This window comes from Patagioenas fasciata, chromosome 24 (assembly GCF_037038585.1).
Source record: "Patagioenas fasciata isolate bPatFas1 chromosome 24, bPatFas1.hap1, whole genome shotgun sequence".
Lineage (NCBI taxonomy): Eukaryota > Metazoa > Chordata > Aves > Columbiformes > Columbidae > Patagioenas > Patagioenas fasciata.
In genome coordinates this window covers 5,218,879-5,239,288 of record NC_092543.1, presented here as the reverse complement: position 1 = coordinate 5,239,288, position 20,410 = coordinate 5,218,879, and the positions used below count along the sequence as shown (strand labels likewise).

At 48.6% G+C, this 20,410-nt stretch overlaps 1 protein-coding gene and 1 long non-coding RNA gene across 2 annotated transcripts; one reads left to right on the top strand and one right to left on the bottom strand.

The window, feature by feature from the left end:
* The first annotated feature begins 5,626 nt into the window (after positions 1 to 5,626).
* On the top strand, positions 5,627 to 19,954 carry LOC136111482 (transmembrane protein 45B-like). The gene is given in 10 exon segments (XM_071798766.1): positions 5,627 to 5,648; positions 5,651 to 5,822; positions 6,109 to 6,224; positions 6,227 to 6,268; positions 6,793 to 6,863; positions 15,959 to 16,160; positions 16,465 to 16,677; positions 17,419 to 17,603; positions 18,459 to 18,604; positions 19,286 to 19,954. Coding segments are annotated over 10 exon segments (1,287 nt in total). The 3' UTR covers positions 19,404 to 19,954.
* On the bottom strand, positions 8,416 to 13,391 carry LOC139825548 (uncharacterized). The gene is made up of 3 exons (XR_011735644.1): positions 13,321 to 13,391; positions 9,978 to 10,036; positions 8,416 to 8,638 (listed from the first exon to the last, which is right to left on the bottom strand). It is a non-coding gene; the product is annotated as an uncharacterized lncRNA (long non-coding RNA).
* Positions 19,955 to 20,410: the final 456 nt, after the last annotated feature.

The window sequence follows — 20,410 nt, the reverse complement described above, 5'->3', positions numbered from 1 at the left end:
TGCACATGTCCGGGCTCAACTCTCCCAGATGTCTAGAGATCAGGTCCTGAAGTGTTCCCATGGTTGGCCCCAGTGTCCCCATGGGCAGCTCCAGCACCAGACTTCACAAATGCTTCTTGTCACCCCCGTGCACCAAGCGCACGTTTCTCGGCCGAAGGAAGGCAGACAAGCCTAAAGTTTTGAAAGCCAAAGTGCACAGATTATTTAAGTGCAGCAGCCTCTGCAAACTGCAGATGCCTTTGCCATCCAGTCTGCTCTAAGTGATTAATAGAGTCACAGTGATTTTACAGCCAGAAGCAGATGTAACCACCACCCAGAGTGGATCTTTGCTAAGCCCGGTCCAGTAAGAAAACATATTAATTCCTACATCAAGCCAATAACTTTGGGCTCATTTATAGCACCACGTTTGTAGAGAAGGCTTGTCTGGGAAACCGGAAGAATACCTCTCACTACATGAACTCTTGATCCAGTGGTTAATTATCTCTTCCCGCTTACATCTTACTGCTAATTTTACTAACCCTGCTTTGTGTTGTGTCCTCAGGGGACCCGGATCACGATCCTGCACTGGGTACCGTGCAGAGACGGCAGCATTTCCCGGTAGGAGCCGAGAGATCACAGCATCTCCCCCATGGGAAAACAGGTCTAGGAGACTTCACCAAGATATGGACTTCATAGAATCATCCCTGATATATTTATATATTAAAAAGTAGCAGAAATGACATACGCTGGCATAAATAACTGCAATTACTCATGCTTTGCTTTTGGAATTTTTCTTCTTTTATTGCCGTTTTACAATAGCAGCAGTTAGAGTGGTAGCAGGAAAACTACAGAGCATCTGTCTAATTGTATCTCAATTTAATTATCCTCCTTCTTCATGGCTCTGCTCTAATGAAGTCTCCAGGTTGCCACAGCTGATGATGAACTGGCTGTAGAGGTGTTATGTGCTCTTTGCCTGAATAAAAGCATTCAAGGCAGAGACCAGAAAAGGGCCCTTGAAAGGGCTCAGCCTCGCTCGTTCTGCTTGGTACACAAAACAATCCAGATTGTGAAACGCCTGTTGGAAAGGCAGATAAAAATATTAAACAGCCACAGGGCACCCAGGTTGGTGGATGGGTTCCAAAAACATTAGGTCATAGATTCATTTTTTTCCCCCCTCTCTCCTAAAATACACTCCGGCACTTTTCCAGCAATTATCAAAAGTCACTTTTTATAGCGAGGGTGTCTTCTACGGCACAGTTCTCCAGATTCTCTTCCACTGGCTTCATTCTCGTCCGATTTCAAAGCTTTTCTTTATTTATTTTACATTAAGGTGGAACGGGTCTAGAGGCAGGAACTCAGATTTTCCTCCAGATGATCCCAGCATAAATGACAAGGAACATCTCTGAGGTCGGTAGGTGTCTGCCACAACAAATTGTTCTCCTTGCAAGTGGGGCAGGGACTTCGCTTGCCTTGTGTTCTGGCCTCTGCCACTTGGGACTTGGTTTTTGTTGACATCCTACAGGCTGAAGAGCAACCTGCTCCTTCTCATTTTAATAATTATTTCCCTGGAAAAGTGTGGGCCTGATTAACAGTCATTGCAACAAAATAGCAGGATTTGCTCATGGTGCATTACCGCACCGAGCAAAAAATCTGTGGCAAATTTAGAGCAATCAAGCCTGTCTTACCCAGGCTTCCTTTAGATGTCGTGTTTCCTACACTGCTCATCAATCCTGCTGCTTATTCTGTTGCATAAAACAGACAGACAGTTGTCCTCAATCCACAAACTGAAATTCATTTAAACCTAAGCAGATAATTGAGGCTTGCCAGATCAATATCAGGTGATGATCTAGTATATTGACTAGAGATCCCTATCGGGATAGTAATGGGTTAGTCATCAATATGTGCATAAGTGACAGGGCATCTGTGGCCAGATGAGACCTGGCCTTACAACACCCAATCCAGGTCATCCATGTGCGTGATTTGGGTTCCTTGTGAATCTGAAAACAGTGGCCCAATGATGGGGGATGAACCAAAACCTGACAAATCCTCACGACTCTTCATGGCTTGAACGACAGATCCAGTCGTGCAGCAATTCCGCACTCACGTCATCCGTCATCAGCCCCAAAAGCTGTGGATTTTCACAGTGAAAATCTCCAAAAGTCCCTATTATTTCCATCCTGAGTCCAGGCTGGGCTAAGTTCGTCAAGCACCTTTCCAGAAAAGTTGTGTTGCACGCTTAAAACACCAAATTTAGGTGCTCACAAACCACAAGGTATCTTCTGCCACCTTAAGAAGGTGGTGAGCCATGGGAATCTGAACACGACCCAAATAGCCTGAGATATATCTTATACAGTGACGCGGATTTAAAAGAAAGGGGGAAAAAAATATATTAGCACACAAAATATTAAGTCATTCATATTTTCTGCAATTAATGTATCTGTCATCAATAGGCTCATAAACTATTTGACTCCGTGACAGCTTGGAAAGAGAAGATGCCAACTTTTCCTGCAGGTGTGCATCTGGTTGGGAAGACATCAGCAGTGGTACGTGCAGGGAGGGAGGGTGATAGGAGGGAGGCAGAGGGGTTGTGAAATAGGATGGGAGGGAAAGGGTTGGCAAAAATGCTGGCTAGCTGCGTTTGTCCTCTTCAGAGACGTGAAGAAAGGTTTGCAAAGCCCCGGCTTCCAGCAGCGTTCCCAAAAGTACATTGAGAGCCCTTTGCTGCACGTTTTTATTGGTCTGGCTCCAGGCGATGCACCCGTAAAATGAGCCCAGGGTGCTGTAGAAATGGTTCAGCACGTTTCCAATATTCAGTATGAATCCAGAGCCTGCTATCAGGTGCTTACAGGCCAGTGTGATCATAAATCCTCCTGATTTCACTAGGATGTAGTTTCCATTATGGTTTTTGCACAGCTGCGAGAGAGACCTTGGTGTTTCCAAGTACCTTCAGGTGAAACCCCTCCTATTAAAATGTGCATCAGCACCAGGTTTCTTTTCCTAACAGGGTCAGCTCTACTGCCAGGAAGCTGAAAAAAACTGGTGGAAAAGTGGTTTCTGCCACCAATTTCTAGTATTTAATGAAACCTGGACGAAGCTGTTGCCCAAGAGATTGGTAAAGAGCTGCTGTCTGCTCACCTTGTGCGAAAAGGGGAGAAGCAAAGTCGTTACAGCCACAGAAACAAATAACGTGCGTGGAAATGTGGACAAGTCCTGATTGGAAAGCTTTGATGAGAAAAGAAGCAGGTAAGGAGTCTCAAGGGCTAAGAAAAAGCTGGTAGTAAATAGTCCTGGCCACCTTTTTGCCTGCCTTTTGGCAGAAAATAAAGTGGGGGGGAGATAAGGGCAAAGGACGCTGCTGTGGTTTGGGTACCAGGGGGGAAGGCAGGAAAAAGCGGCAGCGAGAAAAAGTGCAATTAAGATTTGGGCTTGTTAAATAATGAGGATGCTTAAATTCTCCTGAAGTACCAACAAAGCTGAGGATGCTTTAAACCAAAGCCTTTAAAGAATATCAGTCTGCACAAAGTGCTGGCTCTACCATGCACATATATATTATATGTTTGATATGTTGCAGGGTTGTTGCCACCCCCCTCCCTCGCGTGAAGGTTTAATTTTATATGTTAAGTGAGTTTATATCCTTCTGGACCAGAAAACAGTCAGGGATGCAGCCAGGCGGACTCGTGCTGCGCTCTAGTCCCAGCTTTAGCCCTGTTTGTCACCAGGTGTGATGCCATCCCAGCTCCTATCGCAGCACACAGGGACATCTAACGGCCCCGAGACATATTGCAGATGATGATATAGCAATGCATGATGTCATGATGCTACAGGCGAAGCCCAGGTGGGATGGGCAAACGTGTCGCATCGACCGCAGGAACCTGGAGCCAACGGCGGCTTCGTTCGCCCGCTCAGCTCCAGTGGCGCATCCCAAGCAAGAAACTAATTACATTAAATCAAAATGGGGCGAAAGGGGGAAAAAGCGAAGAACAAGCACAAGGAATTTTGCTTCACAAAGAAGGGAAACATCTTGAACGTGCCGCTGGCGTGTTGCTGCAGACAGCTTAAGCCCAGGGAAAATTCTTTGGCAGTGACATCAATTCAGCAATAAGCAATGCATTTGCTAGGGCCGAGATTCAATTTAAGGTCTCTCCAGTGAGTGGAATGATTGAATGGTACTTAAAAAGAAAAAAAAGAAACCAACAAATGAGATTCCTTTTGTTAAGCTCTCATCAGCCCATAATTTCAAAGAGGTTTTTCCCCCCCTTTTTTCCACTTGAACTGTGGTTTATGCACTGAAGTCTGCGAGAGCTGCCTTGAACTTGGCTTTCTCCAGAAATCACACCCCCCGTCCGCCCAATCTAGAAGCTGGCAATGATGGTTTTACATTCTGAGTGATTCAGCCAAGGTTTGAGGATCTTTAGCCCCTCCACACTCACGCTTTTTACCTACAACAGAAACCACAGATTCACAGCAGCGAAGGAGAGCAAGAAAAGGGCAGTTTTGAGCTGAGCATCCTTGAGAAATACGGCACAGATCCATCTTTTTCCTTTCCCCCCCGCCCCTAGTAAATTATGCAACCTTCAGCATTCAGTACTTTATAATCTCCTTAAACCAAAACCTGCCCCCAGACCACTGGGTTTAATAACCCCTAACAAATCTCATCTCCAGAAATTGTCGTATTTTTTTCCCCTCTCCAATGAAAAACAAATTAGAAATATCCATAAGTTCATAGGGAGCTCTCACCGCCTAGGAATTTAAACCTAGCCTGGATAATGCTCTGGTGGAAAGGCAGTAAAGAATAGTTTTAGACCAGCAAGGGAAGGGCTTAAAAGTTTATTTTCTCGCTGAGTGACCGGCAAAACCCATCCCCAAAGGCTCCATTGCTGGTGATGCAGCTGTAGGGATTGCCAAATACATACTCAACAGTGGACTAGTTTTCTAAAAATACTGATTAGATCGTTAACTCCATCTCTCTCTTGATCCAAGTGAAGTCCGAGGGCAGACCCGGGGCTGGTTTGAAGGGAAGGGGGTGCCACTGGCTCAGCACGTTCCACCAGCTCTGTCCTCTCCTGCACACCAGGACTAGGAGGAAACCTCTGTGGTGACACCACCAGATGTCCGTCTTGAAATCTGATGTGGTTTAGGCCAAGGCACTGGTTCATGCTGGGGGAAAGCGGGGAGAACCTCAAATTTGGGTTGTTTTGGGGTTTCCTTCCCTTCTTTGCCTCGCTGGTGACTGCTGAACTTAAAACCCGATAAATGGTAATTCTTGGGGGACAAAAAACGTTACAGTAATACTCCTGCCAGGATTAGGGCAAAAATAAAGTAGGAAAACCCTATTTAGAAGTCAACCACCACTAAATAATTCACCTCTCTCCCATGGACCCCGTTTTCCTGCCTTGGGCTTCAACAATTAAACTTTTTGGTTTGTGGAGTAGTTTGGAAATAAAAGGGTGGAGGGAGAGAAAGATTTGCTCAAAAAGTAAGTCAAAGGCTCCAACATGTGTTCTTGCTGGTTGAATTCAAGATGAGGGTTTTAGGCTTCCCGTGGGAGCTCCCTTTCACAGCTCTCCCCTAATCCTCTGGAAATCGCCTGTTCCCTACAGCTGTTGGTTCACCAGATCAACTATTTGTTCAATTATTCTTGGCCGGGATGGCACGGGCTGCCTCAAAGGCTGCGGCTCCATCCCTCGGCCCGCTTCAATCGCCTTCCGAGGAGCCCCGGCCCCTTTGAAGCCCACGGTCCTCCTCTCAAGACCATCTCCATCCTGCCCCCGCATCCTTTTTTTATCCCGGACGATGCTCCGGAGCGGCTGCCGGTTGGACGGCTCCGGTGTCGGAGCGCCTGGGCGAGAAAATAATTACAAATGAAAAGAGAGATTAGCGAGAAGCCGTCGCGACAAATGCTGCCGAGATGGTTCCTGGAGCGGCGGCAGCCACTTCTGTAACAGGAGAAGTCGGCTGCAGCTGCCACGGCCATGGGGAGAAACACGGGTCCTGCTGGGATCCCCGCATGAAAGCCTGAAACCCGACAAACCGCGGCTGGAGGGGACGAGATGATGGACCGGGGCAGCTTCACGTCATCCAAATGGACTGGTAATTAACAGAATTTCTTTTGTTTTTTCTTTTTTTCAGGCTCAGCTTTTGCAGAAGTGTTCAAACCCATCTAATAAATGGCTCACAGCTGCTGAGAGACGGATATTGCCTGGTGCTGGAAATCATTCTGGGTTCACCTTGTGAGGAGCTCAAGCCTCTCCAAAACATGCAGGTCCTAAATGGTTTATCCTGGCTTTAGGTAAGGCCCTATTTTAGTTTGCAAAACACCCTCCCATTCAACTGAAAGGTCAGGATAACACATTGTGGTCATCCAGAGATGTCTGTTGTACAGGACATGTGGGAAAACCCTCAACGATCTTTGCATGAGACCTTAAATAGGTGATGGAGCCAAGGTCTGAGCAGGATGGATGTCGTTTGACAGCACATGATGAAATACTGCTTTCCTTAATCACATTTTCTTTAGTCACACGGTGGTAGAAGAGCTAATTCAGGCTCAGCAATAGGTGACTGGCAGGACAGTCCTGCTCGCTTGCAGAGTATGAACAAGAGGCCAAGATGGACCCAGCATCCCTGTCTTCTCCCAGCCATCTAGCATCACGCTAACCAAAGGGAACGACAGGCTGGGTTTTGCTTAGGGCTGCCAAGCACAGATAATGCTTTAACCACTCTAGGCAGCAGAAATAGTATTGTTTTTTGGCTACCCAAGGCACGGTCAAAGCTTGGTAGCCCCATGGGATTATATGTGTTTCTCTTTCCCTTCAGACCCTGAGTTTTGTCCTGGCGAGAGGAGATACCGGCTGCATTGCTGGTATGGGACAAGGATAAAAGCTACGGTGAGATCCACGTCTCTTTGGGCTCCCACCTGTTTACCCCTCTGCTTTGGTGTTTTCCCCCTATTTCTAAAATTGAATAGGATGCGCAACCTCTCCGTGGCTGAATCCTTCTCCCAACCTCCCTCTTAACCCCCCAAACCTTCCCCAATCCTCCCTCCATCACTGCCAGGTCCCTCTCAGCTGCTCCCCACATCTCCCCAGCAATTGCTCTTGAAGCCACACGTCAAAACACCATTAGCTGGTCCCAGCCTGGCTCCGCTCCCTGGCCGTGGCGAGGACAGGCTGGCGCTCAAGCATCTCGCTGGGGACTTTGAAGCTCCCGCCCGCGCTCGGCGGGGACAGCTGGGCCTTTGGGCTAAGCCGGGTGTTTTAAAATAGTCCCGTCCCCCCCCCACCTTCCCCTACCCAAGGGTGACAACTGCGCAATTATTTTAGATGCTCTTTAGGGACCCGCGGTGTAACCAGAGCCTGGGGTGGTGGGGAGGAATGGGAGGTGGTGGGTGAAGCGGGAGGGGGGTCTCCCTGAGTGGGTTTCACCCTAATTAGCAGCCCCCTTGTTTCTCAGAGGGGAGGCTGAGTGTGCTGGAAAACCCGTCTGTGCATCCACACAGCAGCACCAAAGAGATCGGTGGCTGAAAACAGGCGCTTTGCTGCAGTTCTCTTTTATTTTAAGGAGGGTTTGAACCCCTTCGTGTTTGTTTTAGGGCTCACCACAACACAGGAGCACCTCCGCGCTGCAAAAGTGATGGTGTTGGGTAGTTTGGGACAGCAAGTGGGCATGGAAACTGCCCTAAGTGATGCCTCACCTTGTGCCTCAGTTTCCCCACTGGTGAAACAGGGATGTGATGTCCAGTACAACCCTAGAAAAGGAGGGGAAGGGCTTGAGTTAGAACCGGTCTTCCTAAAACCAGTGCCACAGCTCAGCTGCTGCAAAGTGCCTTTAGCAGAGGGAGGTGACAAAGTGACACAAGGAGCTTCTCACCAGTAGTGCAGGGCTGGTGGCGAACCAACCCCGAAATGGGGATGCAACCCCGGTCCCGCACCCCTGAGCATCCCTCGGCGGGGATGCAGGAGCCTTTCTGCAGGCCCTCAGCTCCACCTAGTGTTCCCACATTTTTCTGGGGTTCGTTTCTGCACATCGCAGACACGTCTGATCACGTCGTGTGGCATCTGGTCCACAAGACTGGGACAGCAGCACCTGCAGAGATGCTGGTTTGCAGCACATTTGGGCTGGATTTCTATTGCTAAGGTCAATAATTATCAGGGTTTGAATTGGCTCTTGTCGCTGGGTGTGGGATTTTGATGAAACGCAACTTTTAGGGCTGGATGGGATGCTGAGTATTCGCAGAAATTGCCAATCTTTGCTCAGGGAAGAGAGGTGGAGCTGGAGTGCTGGGCAGGCAAAAATTGATGACAAATATGGGAAAGGAGAAAAAGTAAATACCAGTATTAACAATGATACCTCCCAAACCTTCTTTAAAGCCTTTAGCCTGGTGTCAAGACAACAAGTTAATTTTCCCTCTCTCTTTTCAGATGAAAGCACCCACCACATCTGATCCTGCCGGTCCCTCGCAGTTTCACGTCCCCAAAATCCTCCCCAGCAGTCAGAGACATTTAATCCAGCTCCAGATGTTGACGATCAGGGAATCCCCAAAGAAATGCCGCTTGTTTTAATAGGTGAGACGTGGGTATGAACTGCAAGGGTCGGGTGGCTGGGGAGGTGACATTCCTCCCTCTGCCACCGAGGTGTGCCCTTGCTCCACTCTCAATGGCAGCTTGGAGGAGGAAGGAAAAAGGAAAAGAAATAATATATCAAACTCTGGGAAGGTTTATTTATTTGGTGTTCCTCCCTCTGCCTGCAGCAGCTCCCTTTAAATGGGCCTGGGGAAAAAGAAAGGTGATTTATTTAGCCGAGAAGAGCTGCAGTTGTGCAGAGAAATCAGAGCTGACTTTGGTTTTCGACGTGGTTTATTGCAAAATGGTTGCTATGGACCACGTGGAAGTTTTGCTGAGGTTGGGTTCTGTTTCACCTCCAGCTCAGGGATGGTCTTCACTACAATATATACACACCAAGAGGTTATTTGTTCCCTTATAGTAAGATCCACACCCCGTGGTTTGGTTCTGCAAATATTTGATGGTGCAAATTTCCTGGTAGCTGAAAAACACTAACACGATGCAGGAGAGCATATGGTGGGGGCAAATTTCCATTCCAGAGTCAGCTTTAGCCAAAGTTTTCAGTTTATTTAGCTAAACTCAGGCTTTTGAGATGAAAGGAGCTGTGGGATTTATGTACCAAGTCCAGCAACTTCATCAGCAGTGACCAAGAATTTTACATGGCATTTTTGGTGCTCCAGTTGCATTTTTTAACATGCTCTGTTGTTTTGGGGTTTTTTTCCATGGGCTTACACAAAGGCAGCAACTAATTCCTCATGTTTTAAGGTCCTCCATCTCACTACTTGTTTTCCTCCCATTTATTTATCAACCTCAACTTCAGGTGTAGGATTTTGGGGAGGGTAAAGCCTCCCATGTAACCTGCAGCATCCTGATTTATTCCAGGGCTTGCATGACACGCATTAAAATGGCAGCAGGCACCAAGGACGTTCATTAAACCATTGAATGGAGGAGCTGCCTGGCTGGAGAAAAATGCCCACAGCTTTTGCTCTTGGAAAACTTTAATTCCCCCACCTGAATTAAACATGCATGGGTTGGGCATCCAACCCCATGGCTGAATTGAGGATCCCCTCCAGGAGCACTGAGAAAAGATGAATGAATGGATCATTATTTTTACAAGAAGTCACCTGTTCAAGCATCATTTGCAGAAGAGGGTGAGGGAATGGATTTGGTTTTAAATACATCAAAATAATAATAATAATAATTCTAAAAGACAGGGGATTGCCAGACAGCGTTTCTAACCGTGCAGCCATTTATAAACCAGGGTGGATCTATCTAAAACATTAAAATTCAGCTTTCTTACTAGAAATTCCCTGCGGCGGGTGTATTTGCTCTCAGTGATGTAAGTACCTGCGCTGCTCTGTAAAAGTGAGTTAAACCCAGGGCTATTGCACAGGAGGCTTTGTCAGTGCTTCCCTTACAAATAGCGATAATAACACTTACCTCTCTCCCAAGGGCGTCGTGGGGGTTAATTATTGAACATTTGTAAAGCACTTGCAGGCCTGGAGATGAAAGTGGAAAGTATTATTAAGAATAAACCATGTTTTATAGGAGGCCTGGTCAGAAAATTGCGTTCGGAGCTGAAATACGGGCGATGAGACGGGGAATCCCGGAGGATCATCCATCACGACCTGGGAGGCGCAGAAAACGAAGCGCTCGGAAGACATTGTTGTGTTCTGCGGCCAAGGGGTGCGGGGAGCTGGGGTGGGGGTGTCCCCACATGAGGTGGGCGATGGGGGAAACCAATAGAAAGAAATTCAATCGTAATGAATGTGAGAAAATAGATTTTGGGGGGGAGGGGAAAAAAAGGTTGAAATAGTTGTTTCAACACAAGAAGTTGCAGGTGGGGTTTGGGGGAGAAAAATGGTGAATTGGAGCAGGTGGTGCGTGCAGGGGTGGTGTTTTCTTAGGGGTTTGGGGGGTTTGGAGCAGCCGGGGCTGGCAGGGAGGAGGGAGGAGGAGGCAGGAGCTGCGGGCAGGGAGGAGCCCGGCTCACCTGGGCACAGGTGAGCGGCAGCGGGATCAGCGGGGCAGGTAAAGCTCCTCTGGCTGGGGTCGGGAGGGGGTTTCGTGTTGGGAAGGAGGGGAAAAATCGTCCTGCATCATGGGACTCACCCCCCATGGTTTGGGGAGGAAGGGGCTCCACCTGCCCACCCTTCGGGTGGATAAAGGGCGAGGGGACCCCTAAATTGGACATGCAAGCCCTGTAGGGAGGGAGGAGAGGGGTTGGGGTGTCCCGCCACCCTGGGGTCCCGGTGGGGCAGAGCAGAGGAGGGTTTGTTACTGGGAGGTGATGGGGGCAGCCCAGCAACCTTTTTCCAAGGAGGAAGTTGAAAAACAAACAAGATATTGTGGGGCCCAAGAGCAGGTGGAGGGGAAAGCAGGGCAGGCCGGGGGGCCAGGGGTTCCCCCAAAACCCCTCAAACCCCTTGCCAGCTCCCTGCTGCCCAGTGAAATGCCAAAGCTCTGCCCAACAGCCCAAACGAAATCCCTGCTGCGTGCGCTGAACCAGAAACTCCCTCCCTGCCCTCCCTGCCCTCCCCTCCTTGTAAAATTACCCAGAAAAGTCTCTTTTCCCACCCCAAAAATGTGCAGATTAGGAGGAAATCAGAGTTTCCCAGCGCAGGGTGCTGCTGGAGAAGGGCTTCTTAATTTTCCTGCTAGCTTCTCACTTAATAATGAATAATAATGTCTTGCTTTTCCAGCGCTCGTAGCGATTGCTGGGGTTTGTGTCGGCCAGCCACAGTTATCTCATAAACCAAGGGCTGGCTGCAGCACTCAACAGGTTCAGCTTTACGGGTTTAAGCTGAATAACTGAATCTATCTGAGCTGTATTGCAATGCAAATGGTTTCTTTAGTAGTTTGTCTTGGGCAGTTTTCCTCGAGGGCTGTTGAAGGAAGCAGGGTGGGTTGCTTAGCCTGTTGTCACGGGGTAATTGGGACAATTTTAGGGCGAGCAATCATCTCACCTTTGGAAAATAGTGAGTTTTGCAGCATTGCTGGTGGCAGTAATGCCATTTTTGAGTCACTGTGTTGTGCCGGTACCGGTGAGGTAGTAGGGGTTGGTGGAGTCAGGGCTATTCCATCATCACCCATCACAGCAGCGCCCAGTCCCATGGCAACCAGCACCTTTTCAAAGCGCTTTAGTCCCTTGGGCATCACGCAGAGGCAAAGAAAAATGGCTTTTACGGTGGTAAACGCGCGTTTCCCAAAACAGATCATTCTTAAAGTCAGACCTCGTCGCCTCAAAACCACAAATAAACAAATGCAGGTCGTAAAGGGAAGCAAAAGGATGACGAAGCGCCTGCTCTGAGCCCCTGTAATTAAGATGGATTTGGTTAATTTGTTTCATTTCTCTGCTGGGCTGGAGCTTAGAGCTGCTTCTTGCTGCTGCCCTGATGGTGGGGATGGAGAGTCCAAAGCAGAGATTTATAAAATAGGAGCCAAAAAGAGGCAGAGACTGATATAACCCCTCCATCACCAGCTTTTTGGTCCTTCTCTCCCCTGGCGTCTCTTTTCGAGTAGGTCCATTGTGTCTATTAGAAAGATCTGAGGTCCAGCATCTCAAGTTTGAAGCTTTCATCCCAGTTTGAACTTTCCATGGTGAATTTTCCCATCACAGTGGGATTCATGTGTCAATCAGCACAAGCTCCTGCAGCACCTGATGGTCCTTTAGATATTCCCCGGCAATTGAGCCTAATAGGTTCCAATGATGATGATAATTTTAAACCTGAGCCTAAACCCCCTAAGGATCTTTCAGAGGCAGGAAAGTTGCTTTCCTGGTTTGGCAGACACTGCTGGGCTCACGGGTATTAATAACAAATAACACGATTGCTCAGTGTCACCCTCCCCGGTGCAGATGGAGACAGAGAGAGAAGAAAAAACTACGATAATGGGACGAAATGGTTGAGAGTGGGGTTTTAAGCCTGACATTAATGCATTAGGGATCCAGCTCCTACGGGAGGTAATGGAAGTGCTGTTAGGATTCGAAGCGCCTCTGCAGACAAACGCTGGTAATGGAGAGAGGCAGAGCTGATGTTTTTAGGAGATGCCTCTCCTGACGTCTCTTGGGCATCTCCTTTGCCATCTTTCTGGCTGCGGAGCTGCAGATATTTCTACGTCTTCTCCTCGGGTTTTTGGACCTCTGCCTTCCCACATGGGGTATTTGTGCTGTGGGCTTATGCTGGATTCAGAGATGCTCATAGAGAGTGTGAAAAGGGCTGATGGAAGATGGCTTTTTTCGGCCAAAGCTGCTGTCAGCCTGTAGGTCGGGGTTTGGCGCCCTCCTGCAGTCCCAAATTCAGCACGAGGACACCCAAACCACCTCTAGAAGGTTGGAAATAGCTTCATTATTTCCAGACATGCACCTCAGTGGCATTGCCCAGCTCAGACCTTTTACTTTTTGCGCAAGCCAAGCCACTTCCCTTGCTCACTGAGTCAGCCTTTCCCCGGGGCCTGTCCCTGCCACCCACAGACGCTCCAAGGGTCGGGCAGCAGGTCCCAAGGCGAGCAAAACAGCTCTGCTGTGGTGAACTGCCTGATTTGCAGAGATCCAGGGGCAAAGGTATTTGCAGGGGGAGGGACGGCTGCAAAGGGTGAACTTCAGACTGTCATTTCCAACCTGGGGAAAAAACAGAAGCGATGCCCCAATAAATGATGCGCTAATAAAACCTTTACAAAATAAAACCCTTGATAAAGCAAACGAGAGCTTTGGAAAACTCAAAGGGCCCAGGGTTTGGCTGTAAGGAGATTATTTGTGGCTGCAAGAGGAAAAATCTGTCCTTACCATCCTCTCCGCTGCTCCTGGGGTGGTTGGGTGCATTAGTACAAACCCAGAAGAAACCAGCTCCTTCAGGGCTTGATAAGAGCAGAAGAAACAGTAAATCATTAAGCCGGCGCGGTGCCCGGCGTCGTAATAAACAGGGGGCGAAGTGCATTAATTACAAGCCAGCAGGGACGCGGGTGCGTTAGCTGACGTGCAGGTTAGAGGAGAAGGGAACGGGGCAAAGTCAGGGTTTGCAGGGATGCCCAGGAATAGTGGTGCTTGCTGCCAACCCCAGCATCAGCTGGACCTCCAGCTTTTTCTTCTCCCCAGTGCGGTGGATTGTAAAGTCTCGTTGCATTTGGTGCTGTAGGATTAAATGAAGGCTACATTTGCCCCAGGGTACTCACAGTTGAAAACATTTTCCCCCCACGCTCACCTTTTGCATGTTTTCGGAGGAGGAAGAGAAGCAGGAGGAATGGTTTTGCTGAGCGCACATCCCAGATAAACTGCTCTGCTTCCTGCTTGTGAGCAACCGGGAGGGTACAGGCAGCAGGAATGGTCCCTGTCACCCCACCAAGCTCGCCCCGTCCCACATAATTTGACACACATCACTGTGGTAGCGTTATAGTTGTGGCATGAATGTGGCGTGATGTGGCTGCAGTACTTCTGCAGCTGGTTTAGTTCTGCTTTCACTCATTTTCCTGATATTCTGCCATTGCACACACGTGATGGGGTTTGCTGCTCACCCAGAAAATGCAGATTTTGCAGCCATCGCCCTGGCTCAGGTATCTGCTCCCTCAATCACAGGATACAGGTGGACACTGATTCCCCAATTGTCTTTTTCAAAGGACTAAATAAACTATTGTGTTAGCCCACTGGGCTGTGCGAGCATGGCTGGTAAGCGGCGTCTTGCTTTGATTTCATGTTTAATTACCCACTGTCAATAAACCTCTCCTTTTAAGTCGTGAAATAAGGCAGAGCCTTGCAGCGCTGCTGACAGCTGCCTGCAAAGCTGCAAGCCAATATGCTAGAAAATAATATTTCCATGTTTTTCCATCCTTGGATTAAATCCCCTCCTAAATTGTTTTTTGCATGAAAGCCACAACAGCAGCTCATAGGTAAAGGCAGAATAAGCCTGGATTAAACTGCAAGGACATCAGCTGTGCCTGTCGCCGCATGGAGCTGCAGGCACTGTTTGCTTAGTTTGAGTTGCTGGTTTGGTTAAACCAGGTCTGATCTAACCCAGTGGATTTTCCTGCCTGGGGACGGACGCCTCTGGGAGATGGTATCAGACTTCATGGGGTGAAACAAGGTGTCCTGGGGACAAACTGACCTGAAATCAGGTATTTATAAAGCCAAAGCATCCGCTATCCCATCTCAAAGGCTGGCAGCAGCAGGTCACGTCCAACCTTTTGCACAAATTATCATTTATACTTCTGCAAAAGCGGAATAAAAGCATTTTAGGGGGACTGAAGCCCAAAATGGGGAAGGTGGTTTAAGGATAAGAGGGTTGTGGATGTCTGGAATGGGGAGGTCAGGTCCAGCACCAAATTACGGAGCCCCTTGCTACGTGGATGGATGGCACCCACACCATGAGACAGCTGATTTCTGCCCAGCGTTAAGCTCAGCTCAGCATGGAAAGGGGCTTTGCTAAACAGACAAGAAAGTCCCGGATGCCGGCAGCAGAACCATTGCTATCAATTAAAAGAAATCCTAATTGATCAGCCTGCCACAGCAGACCTGCCACTCTGCCAAGGCCAGGCCCCCAAACATATGCTCCAGCCCAGATCAAAGAGCTAATTGTTTCTCCCCACTAATTAAGCAAACCAGCAAATGGCAAACAGGAGCTGGCTGGGGTTTAATTGCTGTAATTCTCCTAGGAAATGTGTCCCCTGGCTCTCCTATGAACCAGGCAGTGTCTGCTCCAGCACGAAGGGGCACGGAGGCTTGAGCAGCTCTGCTGGGATCCCCAGGCTCTGTGTGGAGTAAAGCCCGGCTTAGTGATGCTCTGGAGAGAGAAGGGGTGGGAGGAGGTGGTGAAGCAGGGAGAGAGTTGGTTTCTTTGCCCAGAACCAAAATGGTTTGTTTCCAGCAGCTTTCGGGGGAAGTTGGAAGGTATATTTTTAGCAAAATGCTTTGGCTTTGCAAAATGGGGTGGGTTTGTTGTGGGTTCTTTTTTCAGCAGGCTGAAAACATTCCAGGAATTTAAAAAATGTTTGGACCTGTGGCTGTTTGAGGAGCTAAAGAAACCCACTGACATTTACCCCTAGACCTTACTGTTTTCCCTGTGTATTTTCTGTCCTGCCTGGTTCCGAAAAGCCCATGGTCCGTGGCGGATGCTCTTGCTTGGACCTGCAGAAGGGTCAGAAAAGCCGGAGCTACTGCTGGGAGGGATTGCGGGGGATGCAAAGTTCAGGCTGGGAAGTCTCAGAGATTGCAGCAGATACGGGGCCTCTGCTGAACTAGTCCAGACTCTGGCTTTTTTGGGTATTTCCTACTTTCAGACAGGTCCCAGATGCCCCCACCTCTCAGCCTTGGAGGGTTTCTCAGTGCTCCTCCCCATTTCTATGTGTGTCAAGGGAAACCCCATTTTTTTCCAGCGTTACATCAAATAACCGGTGTAAGTTGTAAAACGACGTTGTTTTTCTTTGCCTCGTAGTCAGAGGAGGTTGTCAGGATGGCGAATTTCAAGGGCCACGCGCTTCCTGGCAGTTTTTTCCTGCTCTTCGGGCTCTGGTGGTCTGTGAAATACCCACTGCAGTATCTCAGCCAGAAAGCCAACAAGAAAGCCAGCAGGATTTATTGTTTCCAGCGTGCGGATGCCATTGAAGGGGGAATCAAAATCACCTTTGCTCTGATAGGTAAGGGCTATATTTTATTAACTGTGCTGGGAATTTCACAGCCTGTAGTGATGTAGTGATGACCTTGCTCCAGATAAACTGGTCCAGATGGATGTTCATCTTGTCTTGAGCTCTAATAGATTTTGATGTGAAAAGCCCAAGTCTCGTACCCCTTCCCAGAGCTGGGAATAGAGTCAGGCCTGACTTTTATATCCAGTTCTCCCTCTTTAACACAAAACCATCAGTTCTTGCTTCCCAACCCGCCCCGCAGAGATGGGTAGCGTCACCCATCGTTCCGTACAAACCACCCCGTGTGTCTGTGCAGGGATGCTGGCCGAGCAGTTCGTCCCGGATGGTCCCCACTTGTACCTGTACAGCGGGGAGAACCGCGACTGGGTGAAGCTGATGAACTGGCAGCACACCACCATGTACCTGTTCTACGGGCTCTCCGGGGTGGTGGACGTCCTCACCTACATCTCCCCGGTGGTTCCACAGGGGCTGGACCGCCTCATGCTCTCCGTGGCCGTGTTTGTGGAAGGTCGGTTGAGGGTGATGCTGAATTTGATGGGGGATGTTGGAGGGTGAGTCAGAGCGGGACCCAAAATTTGCCAGAGTGAGATATTGCTCCGAACGCCCCCAAAGACGGGAGATGTCGATGATGTGTTATCGCAGGGTGGTCTGTAGCAAGATACAGGCATCACTAGGTCCTGGCTTTGGGATTTTGGGGGTGAGTGCAAAGCAGCAGACTGAGATTCCTCGTTATGACAAATGGCCGGTGGATGCTGCATTTATCTTCCATCTGCAGAACTGTTTGCGTGCCCCACGTCCCCCCTCGAGGGCCATTAATTGCACTGCAGGCACCGTCATCCTCATCTGCTTGCATTGCACGTGGCAAATTGGAGCGACTTATTCCGACTTCGGCACATTGTAGATGTCGTTTTGGCTTCAGGCTGTCTCACAAGCCAGGATTTCAGGACCCTCTGGGATCACACAGGGAAAAGGCACTAGGAAACACAGTTCTTGCTTATATAGAAAGCCCTTTAATGAAAGCACATTTGTTATTTTCCCTTCCACAGTATCAAAGTTTTTTAAAGTGGCAGGGGCAGCTCAACAGGCACAATTTGGCTTGTAAGAAAAGGGAAAAAATATCATTTCCAGCTCCAAATAAAATGGTGAAGTTTAGCAATAATGAAGCAGGAGCCTGGCTATGAGAGGAGGGTGATCTGAAAGAGACACCAGCATGGGAAGAGAACTCTAAGCATGGTGCGTATCTCGGCAGGCTGTCTCTTCTATTACCACGTCCTCCACCGCCCGATGTTGGATCAGCACATCCACTCCCTGCTCCTCATCGTCGTCTTCTTGGGGGCCTGCAGCACCATGCTGGAGATCTTCCTCCGTGACAACATCGTCCTGGAGATGTTCCGAGCCGGCGCCACCATCGTCCAAGGCACCTGGTTCTGGCAGGTCGGTTCTACCTCCTCTTGAGGAGCAATGGGGAAAAAAGCGACAACAAGAAGGAAGAAAATGAGCCGTACATCACGTTATCAATCGCTCGTCTCTGAAGGATAATTTCGCCAGGCGTGCTTCATAAATAGATCATAACCCAGGATGAAAATTTACTGATCGCAGGTCACCGCTGCCGACTGCTCCTGCTGAAAGAGCTGTTTGTCTTGGCTTATTGCTTCTCTGGGGGGAACAACAAAAGCGAGCGCTTGCAATGTTTTACAGGAGCTAACGACCAAGTACTAATTGCTTAATGTGTCTAATGCACCCTGCAGCACTCCCTCTGGGTTAGTGGAAAGAGGGAGGCAAACCCCACCAAGCAATAAAATGGTTGAGTAAAAATGCAGCCAGCGATTGCTTTGGTAGGTAGTGGGAGAAGCAAAGAAATCAGTGGATCACCACTCCCAAACTAGGCTGCCGAAAAGAAATGTGAGTTCCCTTCCTCGTTCCCAACCCCTGCGTTAACTCAAATGGAGACGAAAAACTGGGCTGAGCTCATAAAATGCTAAATTTGGGGTGTTTAAAGGATGGCTGGGGGGCTGCAATGCAGAGGGAATATCTGGATATTGTACAGGAAAGAAGAGACTGCAAAATGCAGACTTGCTTTGTGCAGCCTCTGATTGCAAGGCTGGACTTTAATGAGACCAGCACTATCTCAGCAAAACCCCGCTATCCCGGTCAGGGCTCAAGTCGCTTGGTCACCACACGTGTCATGGTGATAACTGAGATGGACAGAGGGACGCTGGAGGCCTTCACTACATTGATTTCTGTTTTCTTCTTTTCCCCTCGAGGTAATAAATTGCTTGTTCCACCCAGATTGGGGTCGTGCTGTTCCAACCCTTCGGAGGTCCTGCATGGGATGAGAAGGACCACAGCAACATCATGTTCCTCACCATGTGCTTCTTCTGGCACTGGGCAGCCGCTGTGGCCATCCTGGCTGTAAACTTCGCCTTCGCTTACTGGTACGGCTGGGGAATCAATCAAAGAGCAGCAGAGAGGGCTGGGGATGGCTGGGGTGAGGTGCAGATGTACTTGAGTTGATCCTGGAGCACAAAGTCGCGGCTGAATAAGCAGCCCCTGCCCGCTGTGAGTTTCAGGGCACGGCGAGAAGCGTGCGCGATATTTGCCGAGTGCACAGAATGCAAAGCAGTGTCAGCCAGAGGCATGGGCATTAAATATGGAGAAGGCAAATAACTGAGCCCCTGGAGCTGCTCCTGCAAGTCACACCACTTCTTTTTTTCCCTCTCTGCATTATTTAATGGCTGGAAGTCAAACTTTAATTTGATAGAGAAATCAAAGCATTACCAGGACCGTCTGACACTGCGTCCCCTCCCTTGCAAGGGTTTCGGAGCGGCTGACAGTCACCGAGTTATTAGAGGTACAACAGCCCCAAGGGGATCTTATCCCACTTTTAAGGGTGCTCCTGCAGCCTGCAAGCATCTCAGGGATGCTGAGACACAGGCTATGGAAGAGCTAGTCCAGCCTCTGCAAGCAAATAGATTTTATACACAATAAAAAACCCCAAACCCCCAGCATTTTAGAACCTTTATAACACTTTATTCCCCTCCGCGTATTCATTCTAAGTGCATTTCACTAGTGTAGGGTTTTGTTAAAGGTGATTTCTTGCTCCTTTGGTGTCCCAGGTGTATCCAGAGGTGCCGGAGGGGCAGCGGGGACCCCTACATCGGGCTGGGCGTCCGGCAGCAGAAGCGCGACACGAGCTCCCAAGCCGCCTTCTTGAACGGGTCCGATGAAGAGTGAGGAAGGTGCAACCTCCTTCTCCAAATACACGAAGAATCTGTTGTCTAGAAGAAAAATAAATAGAGTCTAATGAAATATTTATGTTTTGGAAGAGTGAAGAGAGGTCGCCGTTCTGCTGCTGGGACACACGTTGGGCTCGTGCCCTCCAGAATATCGCCGTCTCTGAAACAAGCACAAAAAAGTGATTTTTAGCAGCAAAATTAAATGCAGAAACTCAGCGTGATGAGATCACTTCGTCCCCCGTGTGTTTCCATAGCGATGGAGGGCGTCCTTTGGCCAGATGACTTTGCCAAGAGCCTGGAGGCTTTGAAATCAGGGAAAGCTCCAGGCTTGAGGTCCCGACCAAGGTGTCATCCCAAGGAGGAAGAGCAAAAGAATGTTAAATGTGAGATTATGTCAAATTTGCAACATCACGGCTTGATTGTGCACAGTACAAATTTTATTAGCGGAGCTTTGAAGAAGGGTTTTGTTACGAGGTTTCATGTTCACTTAAAGGCTGGAAGAGTGAATAAATGTGAAATAAAAATCCTCGCTGAGCCAATATCCTTAAATTTAAGTCTGATAAATTATAGAGTGTGTAATAATAGCTTAGACAAATCCATCCTTCAGACCTGCAAAGCCTGAAGGGCTGTGAGATGCACGGCTGAGCAGCAGGGATTCACAGAACGGCCCAGTTTTCCCTTGAAAATAAACCCCTTGGCTTGGAAAGCGAGATGAAACAGGCACCAGTTTTGTTGTTAGCCTGCCTTTGCCAGCTCATTTCTTGCAAAAAAGTGACTGGAAATGTCACCTAGATAGAAGGGAAATGTGCCGGTAGTGAGTACAGGGACTAAAAAAATATCTATCATCTATCTATCTATCTATCTATCTATCTATCTATCTATCTATCTATCTATCTATCTATCCATCTATCTATTCATTTATCTATCCACCATCTATCCACCATCTATCCACCATCTATCCATCTATCTATCCATCATCTATCTATCTATCCATCTATCTATCCA